Below are 9,662 nucleotides of genomic sequence, written 5' to 3' on the forward strand. Positions count from 1 at the left end.
AATGCGGAGCGTTACCTTTGAGATTTGAATTCCTTCATAATATCCAAGAAGTCATTGTAGACCTGTGGCTGGGTACCAAACTGCAGCTTCACCTGGTCAAGGTAAGACAATGCATCCTCCACCTGGAGATAGAAGACAGGTTACATTAGCGGAGATTTTATTTCACCTCCGTTGTTCTGGAAAACACATACTTGAAGATACAGCTGTCAACCCTGAGCCCGGGCAGGGAATTAAGGAGCAGAAGACCACCAGCCTGGCTGGTGTATTACCAGCCCCATTTGAACAGGAGATGCTCACTCCCTGTTCCCAGCACACAAGACAAAACTGTACCAAAAAGAAAGGAGAAAAAGAAAAAAAAGAAAAAAAAAAAGAAACAAAGATCATCAGAATTAGTCAGAAAAAACATACTCCAAATTTACCATCTCACCCTAACTGAAGTAACTGCTAGGATAAACAGAACTAGACTGAGTATTTTTCCTGCATTCAGATGTGGAAATTATTATGGAAGCCTAAGAATAAGCAGAAAGTCGAAATGACATACTCAGCGTAGTAGATGTCTGCCAGGTACACGCTTGTACTTTTTCCAGACATTTCAGTTCGACACAGAAGGATTTTGAAAATGGCAACTGTGGGCGGTAAATTGTTTTACACCTCCAACAGCAAGAAGTTTATGAAGCGTTCATGTACCAACATCCAATTTTCAGACACAGCCCCAGCCTGAAGTGAGAGCCCTGGGCACCCAGCAGCTCCAGCAGCCAGGCCATGCGCTCATCAGCTGCGGGAGCTACGCACAGACCCTCCCTTCAGTCTGAAATTAAATACTGCAAGGGAAGAAAGGCCGTCATGTACGGTCCCGCTCTCGCCTCAGCGGAGGATCTGCCGTCAGTTTCACTGGGAGGGAGAACCCCAGGTTATAAAACCTCTTTCAGAGGTCTCTAGGAACAAAGCCTCCTGTTCAGGGAAAGGAAAGGGCTTCTCGCCCAACAAAGCGGCGGTTTCCAGCAAACCTGGAAGAGGCTACTTGGAAGAGATGAAGAAATAGGCATCACTTCATACACGTGCCTATTGCTAGAGCTGAATCAAATGGAACTACTTAAATGGGTTGTTTCTGGTGGAGCTTTCTCCATTTTTCGAGGATTTTACAGCACGTAATCCACCACCAGAGCCTTCCTTCCTTCCCCATTACTCCCACAGGAGCCACGCGGTCAGAAAAGCGCCGAACAAACATTTTGGCAACGTCACCCACGTCTTCTCCTAACAGAGGAGCAACGCTCGGCCTCACCTTGAGCCTCTGGAACTGCTGCTGCCCCTGCACGGGCACGGCCGGCGGCGTCGGGTGAGTGTGGCTTTGCACCACCTGGCTGCCGTGCGGCTGCACCGGTGTGCTGTGGTGGTGCCCGCTGTGCACCGCCGCGATGGCCGGCCCGTGGCTGCCCGAGCTCTGCGGCACGGCCGACACCTGGGGAGACAAAAATTACGTCAGGGGAAGCACGGCCATTGGTCTTCCCAGGCGGAGATGGAAAAGTTGAGTTTAACTCCGTGCCACAGACGTGTTAGCCGCATCTTACCAGCCTGGAACGCTCCCTGCTTGTCTCGTGGCTAGCACTAACGTAAGAAAACTGCAAAAGGAGTGGGAAATGGGGTTTTCAGACAGTCAAGGTTCTGTCTTTTCCCTAAAAAAAGAATTGCCGTCACATGCAGGGATTGGAATGAACGAATCTCTAAGAGCTGCCACGCTCCTGCCGTTCGGTTTGGGCGCTGGGAGGCAAGCTGAGGCTCTCTGGTCCCAGCAAACTCGGGGCAGTTTCAGGCCTCCTTTGAACATGAAACCAGAATTTCGAGAAAACACTAAAAAACCCTTTAAAGTAATAATAAAGAGCAAATACTGTTCGTTTTGCACAAACAGACTTTGTTTTCTATACAAGCATCTTTTGGATGGGCTGTACTTTTTTGTTTTAACCCTTCTCATTAAAGGGTTTGCTTGCTGGTCCATTCAAGTCCTGTTTATAAGGACTGCCAGCAACAAACTCATCCTCTCTCCAGGCCCTGCAAGCATCTGCCTGCAGGCTCTTCAGCTTTGTGGCTGCTACTTTCTGCACAAATATCCCCTCTGCAGTAATAAGGAAGAAACTATGCGTAAAATTAGGCACTAGGCAGGGAGCACGGCCAACCAGCAGCATGAGCATGGAAGATGCAACATGCCAAAACGAGCCAGAGATGAGCAAGTCTACCCCAGTCTGTCACTGAGAGGCACCTCCAGTGCATCCTTGAAGGATTTTCTCTTCCAGACGATATTCCCTTGCTAAGGGGACAGCAGACAGCTTCTCAGAGGGAAGGGAGCCACCTGATGATCCCAGGTTTTCTTTAACAGGTCAATTTTCCTGAAAGTCTGCGATCTAAACGGCTGCCTGTTAGGGTTAAGATCATCCAAGACATCAAAAGCCTGGGACAGAGCAGCAAGAGGTTTGTTAAGAACAAACCATCTCCTTGCGAATGAAAAATGGAGCGAAAGTCCGGTGCAGACTTGCCTCTAGGATTCAGAGATCATGATCTGAATCACTGAAGAACAGTGTTCAAAAAAAGCCAAATCCCACCACATTTCAGGTTCGGAGCCACCTGAACAACCAAGCTGACGGTCTTAAAGTCTTAAATTTAAGTTAGAGCTTAAGACGAGAGCTTTGAGAAGCATATCGGTCCTTCTCTAGGAAGCGGCGACTAAACCAGAACCTTGTCTCAAACCCGGAATTCTGCCGTGCAAAACCAACGTGCCGGGCGGTCCGAGAAGCAGGCTGCCGAGACGCAGCTGAGCGCCGGGCACACGCACCTGGTAGCTGGGGGTTACCGAGTACTGGATCCCCGTGGCAGACTGCATGGTCTCCGAAACCGCCTCATACACCGGCGGGGCCGGGGCGAGCACGCGGTGCTGGTGCTGGAAAGCCTCGGTGCTGCTGGTGATACGTCTCTGCTGCGACGCATACACGGGTGACTCCTGCTCATCCAATCGCCGCTTCATTCTGAACTCATGCTCGGGAAGCGCTACAAAACCTGGGGAAAGCAGAGTAATTAGCAAAGGGCATCGATTAATCACGCCCTGCCAGCGCCGGGAACGTCAAGTTCACCAAGAGCAGGAGAAGTTTGGGTCTGGTCGTTTATGGCGCTGAGATCTCGGGACAGGAAAATGGAATTAAGATTTATCTTCCTGCACCGAGCGCGCAATTACGTTTATCACAAAAACACAGCCTTCCTGACAGAAATGCAGCGCCGCTTTCACGTTAACAACTTCTGGCTCACGTAAAGGACGTGGCTGGGTGAGAGTCAGGTGTGAGAGATGCTACAAAACCACGGGAAGAAGGGAAAAGGAGGAGGTGAAACGCAGGAAGCCTGCTAAGGCTTTGAAACCACTTCCAGAGCCCCAGCGCCAAGCGTTTGCTGCTGGACACGCACACGAGAGGCGCGCAGCCCCCCCGAAGCCTGCCGTCCCTCCGACAGGGGGGCTTGGGATCCCGCGTGCCACGCAGCCCAGACACGAGGCACACAAAGCGGAGCCGTGCCGGCACACAACAGCTCGAGTGAGATCCGCCCTCTTCGGTCTCTAATCCCGTGGGACTCCCCCGAGGCCCCCCTCCAGCCCCGGCAGTCGCAGCGCAGTTACCCACAGGCTGCTGTCACGGACAGGATGGACTTCCCCGAGCCAGGGTGAGTCTCTCCTGCCCAAATCCACCGCTAACCAAAGGCACCGAGGCACCAGGGGAGGGGTTATGCCAAAAATATACACGGCATCTAGCAATGCAGAGGTTCGCGATGGATACACGTGCTGGAGAAGGCAGGCTCTGCGCAGTAAAGCCCTTCTTCCCCTTTGAGTCCCTCTCCCCTCCTCACTAGGCTCTTCTTCCACTCGGAGGGGTAGGACAAGAAGGCAGATTGCTTCACTGCTTTTTCAGGTTGCTCTGCAAGTTCAGCCTCTCGGAATACAGCCCCGCACCCGGTCCCCAGAGCTCGGGGGGCAGACGAGTGCCTGCAGAGGCAGAGGACTGCTGCCCTGCTGTGAAACTAACTGGCTCCTACCCACCAGCCTCCAAAACACCCCCATACCTGACCTCCAGCACAAAGCCAGGCTGCAGAGAGCACGCTCCCGCCGCGTGTTTTGGTAACTTAGGCTTTTTTCTCAGCTGGCCTCCGCGGACAAGTTACCAGCCAGGCAGGTCCACTCGGAGCTGCTCTCCTCGCGCAGCCTGCGCTCGGACTGGGAAAAGCCTCAGGGTGGTGTGATAACCAGGCTGGGAGCGAGCCGAGCACGGCTGGCCCCGCACGCAGCACCGTCCTGCTGGCGGGGCGAGCCAGGATTCTGCATGACAATGCCCGACTGCAGGAGTAAAGTCGGGGCGAGGTTCGGCGGCACCTGCTTGTAACCCATTTGTAACGCGCTCACCGGGAGGATCGGCTCCGGAATTAGCGCGGTTCCCCCGGCCGGTCCTTCCGGCTGCGTTCCTCCTGCAAGCACAGCACCTTTCCTCCCGCACGGCGGCCCCGAAGCACGACCAGAGGCACGTGGGCTTTGCCGAGAAGAAGCGGAGCAGCTCCACAGGCCGCGACAAGGCGCGCGTGTGCGTGCAGACACCCCCCCGAAATAAAGCCGTCCTCCGCGGCGTCCCCCCCTCGCGTCTCACTTCCACGTCTCGGCGCCCCGCAGGGACCCAGCGACCTTTCGGCTGAGCTGAGCCGCCCAGAGGCCGCGTGAGGACAGGGAGGGCGGGCGGACGCACGCACCCCCCGCGAGTTCCGAGGCTTAGGACGCCACCTGAGGCTGGAAAAGAAAAGCTTCTTCTCCGGAGCCAGCGAACACGAGGCCCGTGGCCATGGGACCCGGGCGACTCGGCGCACCAGCAACTAGCCACACGAAGGAAAACCTCATCCGCTGCACCCGGGTCAGGATAGCCCAACGCGTGCTGCGAGTTTTCCTGGGCTTTGCATGGCAGGGGAGCCACCGGTGAGCCCTTCTGGCTCACGGCTTGCTGAACTCCTGCTCCGGGGCTGCACCCCGTCTGCCAGCGCGGCTCACAGCAGCCCATCATTTAAAGACTCCCCATTCACAGGGTTTTAACCCTAGCAGAGGTACCTCAAACCTCTTCCTTCTCTAGACCGGGGGTGCCAACCGGGCACCCACAGCGCTGCAATGCTAAGGAGAGGGAAAAGCACCAAAAGGGTGCAAAGCACCAACACAAACCTGCCTCTGACCACGGCACGAGCCCGGCAGTGCCCGGGTGATGCCCTGAAACGTGCCTGAGGCACGAGGGTCGTGCTCTGAGAAGCTACCTGGTGGCTGGAGCACAGACCCGCATCGGGGGCTGCACGGGGGACTTGGGGCAGCAAGCGGTCTGCACCTCGCAGGAGGAAACGCGGGGTCAAACGCTCCAAAAACGGGTCGGTTTTGTTACTGAGGTCCTGCTCGTCTGGGTCCTGCATCTCCCAGGGAGCTCCCCCAGGAGAGGAGCGGCCAGATGTGTGCTGCGGCCAGTCCTACCCCTTCTACAGCGCGCTCCGCAGCTGAGAGAGAGAGAAACACTGACTGTCACTGACCCAGCCGCGGCCCAGCGGATGCAGAAGGGTATCGTGAGGATAAATAGACAACTGCAGAGCTCTTCAGGACGTGCAAGGAGGCAGACGTGAGGCTACAGAGCACCGCGTTACTTCACGCCGTCTCCGCGGGAGCGCACCGCGCGCCTCGGCGGGCATCCGGCCCCCCGCGGACTTTGGCTCCAAGCTTTAGAAAGCCCCGACCCGAATTGCATCATCTGTAAAATCTTCGTTTGGGAAAAAAGGAGCAGAAAGGCAGCGGGGACTGCCCAAGGCTGAAAGCAAGCGGGCAACTTTCGGCGCTCTCCTACGCCCAAAGCAGCAGCGCGAGGCACCCCGGGGAGCTGAGCGACGGCCCCACAGACCCTTCAGGAAGTCCCCGGGGTGACCGCGTCCCCTCCTTCCCCAGCTCCCTGCGGAGAGGGGAAGGAGCCGAGGCTGGGAAGCAGCACGTTTAGGGCTCAGGACGAGGTGCTCGGCACCACCTGAGGCACTCGCACGGGGCCCCGCCGCTCGCTCTCGGGCCTCAGCCTCCTCGCCTGCGAAATGGGCGCAGCCCCGCGGAGCGGGTGCGCAACGGGAGGGAGGTGTCCGGGGCAGAACGGGGCTGCGACACGTCGCCAGGAGCTCCGGGCACAGCCACGAGGCTCCGCGCCGAGCACAAAACCTACGCGTTCAGGAGCGTTTTGCCCCATCTCCCGCACCCGTTTCCCCAGGACAGTTGTACCTGGATGTTTCGTGGGGACGAAACCCCAAAGGAGCTGGAATAAGGCACGCACCCCCTGCCCCCGGCCACAGGGCAGCCGCAGGGGACAGGACCACGCCTGCTGTCCCGGCCTGAACACCCTAAAACCTTCCCGACGCCCATCCCAGGGACGCGGGGCTCCAGTTCCAAGCACACCTCCTATTTAACCTTCCCCTGGGTTTTTTTACCCCAAGCCAAGCGCGCGGCGCCCAGCGGAGCCGCACCTTTGCAGGGCGGGGGGCACAGGGAGAGGATTTTGGGGTGGGCGACCGCAGCCCCGCGGGGAGGAGGAGAGCCCACAGCTCGGGCTCCCGTCCCCAGCAGCCTTTATGGGACGAGGGAATTTTCCAGGTGGCTTTGAAGGCATCGATCTAACGGCACGGCGCTTTAAAACTCCTGAAACGGGGTTAAAAACTGCCCAGGCAGGGCCGGCAGCCCGGCACAGCGGGTCCTGATCCCTCCCTGCTCAAAATCGTCGCTTACCGGGCAGTTTGGGGTCGTTTTAGTGGCCCAAACGTCCGCTTTTCTTTGGGGAAGGACGAGGGACGTCCCTTTTCCACAATTACACCCACTACGCGTTATTTTCCCAACCTACAAAACCCCATTGCGAACCCGGGCCCCAAAAGCCCCCCCTGGGCTCAGCAGCCCCTTTTTAGACCTCTACCAACCCCACGGCCTTGGGAGACCCCAAAAAACGAGAAAGCGGGGTCAAAACCACAGCACGAGCCCGGCAAGCTTTGGGATAACGCCACGCAGCGATGCCCCGTAAGAAGGAATGCCGGCTGGCTACTAAAAACGTTAAAAAACTGGTATTAAGAGCAGGGTTTTGGGGATTCCTACAAAGAGCTGCAGGAATGGGGACCGAATGGGGCAGCGGGGTCCCGGTGTGGGGCTGGGGGATCGGGGGATGTGGGGGGGACCCGTAAGGGGAGGGGGAGGATCCTGGGGGGGTTGGGGTGGGGTTTGTGGTTGGGAAGGATTTAGGGGGGAATACAGTGGGGGGCTTTAGGGGGGGAGAGGTTGAGAGGGTATAGGGGAAGGGGTGGATTTAGGGGCGGCAGGTTGGTGGAGAGGGTTTAGGAGGGGGGTTGTGGGGAAGGATTTGGGGGGGGTTAGAGTGAAGGGTTGAAGAAGGGTGTCGGGGTGGGGGGTTGGAGGGGGATTTTCGGGAGGAGAGTGGAAGGGGTTGGAGGAGAGGGGTTTAGGGAGGGGGGTCTTGGGGGGGATTTGGGGGTTATGGTGGGGGGTGTAGGAGAGGGGTCTCGGGGTGGGGGGGGTTGGGGAAGGATTTGGGGGGGTGAGGTGGGAGGGTTTAGGGTGGGGGGGTTAAGGAAAGGGGGCCTCGGGAAGGGTGAGGAGGGTAGGGGGGGATTTGGGGGATGGTTATGGGGGGCGTTAGGGTGGGGGGGCAGAGGAGGGTCTTGGGGTGAGGGGTTTTGGGGAAGGGGTGGGGAGGGTTCGAGGTGGGGGGCTGTAGGAGGGGGGTTGTAGGAGGGGGGTTAGGTTGGGGGGGTTCGGGAGAGGGGTTTGGAGAAGGGGGGTTTGGGGGGCCGTACGGGAATGGGGGGCAGGGAAGGGGTTCAGGGAGGGGATCTTTGGGGTGGGGGGGGTCGGAGGGGGGTGGAGGAGGGGTTGGGGGGAGGGTTTCGGGTTGGGACGGGGCCGGGGGGAGGGGTTTGCGGGGAGGGTTTTCGGGTGCGGGGGGGCTGCGGGGGCGGGGCTCGGGGGCGGGGGGCGGGGCTCGGGGGGAGGGGCTGCTGGGGAGGGGGTTGGGGCTGGGGGGCTGGGGGCGGGGCGGGGCGGGGCTGGGTGCCGGGGGGGTTCCGGGGCGGCTGTTTGCGGGGGGGGGGGCGGGGGGAGGGCTGCGGGGGGGGGGGGGGGGGGGGGGCCGCGTTTCGGGCGGGCGGCCCGGCGGGGGGCGGGCACCTCCCGGCTGGCCCACCAGCGGCCTCCGCACGCCCCCCCCGCCGCCGCCCGCCGCCGTGCCCCCCCCCTCACCGCCCCCCCCCCCCCCGGGCAACCCGCCCCCTACGGATCCCCGCAGGGCCCGGCCCCCCCCCCGGCCCCCCCGGCCCCCCCTCCGCTCCCCGCCTCACCTCAAAGCGGGGCCCGGCGGGGGGCGGGGGGCGGCCGGGGGGGGGCCCTGAGCCGGCCGGGGGGCGGCCCCCGCGGCGCTGCGGCGGCCGGGGGGGGAAGATGGAGGCAGCGCCTGGCGGCCGCGGAGCGCTGCCCGCTCCTCTGTTCCCCGGGAAATCCCGCCCCCCCGCCCCGCGCGCGGGGAGGAGGGGTTAAGGGGAGGGAGGGGGGGGAACGGCCCGCCGATAGGCGGAGCGCGCCGCCCGTCAAGGCGGCGGCCAATCGCCGCGCGCCGCCCGCCCCCCCGCCCGCCCCTATTGGCCGCGCGGCCGCCAGGAAGGGGCTGCGGGGAGGGGGGGGAGGGGGGGAGCGAGAAGATGTCCGGCTAGGCCGCGCGCCACGCCCCCTCCCGCCCCCGCTGCCCGCCCATTGGCCCAGCCCGGGAGGCGCCGACCAATCGGCGCGGGAGCCCGGCGCGGGCGTCACGGCGCGAGGCCCCGCCCCCCGCTCCCCGCGCAGGCCCCGCCCCCCGCTCCCCGGGGAGCCCTTTTGTGGAATGTTTACATCGGCCGCCCCGCGCGCGCGCTCCCGCCCGCCGCGCGCACGTGCTGCCCCCCCCCCCCCCACCGGGGCCGCGCGCGTGAAGGAAGGGGGGGGGGGGCGCAGCAGCCGGCCAATAGCAGCGCGGGGGGGGCGTGGCCGGCGCGCGGCGCGCGCTCCCGCCCCCCCCCCCCCCCACTCCGCTCGCGCGCGCGCAGCGGCCGTTGGCGGGGCGGGCGGCCCCCCCCCCCCTCCCCTCCCCTCAGCCCAACGGCCGCTCCCGCGGGCCGCCGGCTGTTACGTACGCGGGGCGCGCGGGCGAGGCGTCCTCAATGGGCGGGGGGAGCTCCCTCCGGCGCTGATTGGCCCCGCGCCGCCGCTCGTCACGGACGGGCCGCCCGCCGAGGGGCCGCCCACCAGGGGGCGGCCCGGCCGTGACGAGCGGCGGCGCGGGGAGAGGCCGGCGGGAGGGGGGCGTGGCCTGGGGTGGGCGTGGCCTGGGGGTGGGCGTGGCCTGCGCCGAGGGGCGTGGCCTCCGCGCTCCCGGCTCCGCCCCCCCGCCGCGCCCGCAGGGCGGCCAGGTCAACCCGCGCGTTTCACGGGCTGCCCTTCCCGGCCCCGCGGCGGCCCGCTGAAGGCAGCGGGGGGGCGGGCGCGGAGCCCCCTCGCGCTCATCGCCCCCTCCACGAGGTCCCTGCGCTCGGGCCAAGCTCCTTCCTGCCCTCTC

General features: G+C 62.5%; 1 protein-coding gene across 2 annotated transcripts in view; it reads right to left on the minus strand.

Moving 5' to 3' along the window:
• The window catches only part of SIN3A (SIN3 transcription regulator family member A), a 30,036-nt gene extending 20,676 nt beyond the window's left edge, over positions 1–9,360 (minus strand). The window contains exons 1-4 of one of the 2 annotated variants that reach the window (XM_083850646.1): positions 9,241–9,360; positions 2,825–3,045; positions 1,283–1,459; positions 16–122 (exon numbers count right to left, since the gene is read on the minus strand). In XM_083850646.1, coding sequence (XP_083706772.1) covers positions 16–122; positions 1,283–1,459; positions 2,825–3,013 — 473 coding nt within the window. In that variant the 5' untranslated portion in view covers positions 3,014–3,045; positions 9,241–9,360. Of the gene's footprint in view, positions 1–15; positions 123–1,282; positions 1,460–2,824; positions 3,046–8,415; positions 8,590–9,240 lie in introns of those variants that run through there. The other variant, XM_083850647.1, reaches the window with a different exon arrangement.
• Positions 9,361–9,662: the final 302 nt, after the last annotated feature.

The sequence above is a fragment of the Anser anser genome (genome assembly GCF_964211835.1).
Source record: "Anser anser genome assembly, chromosome: 10".
Lineage (NCBI taxonomy): Eukaryota > Metazoa > Chordata > Aves > Anseriformes > Anatidae > Anser > Anser anser.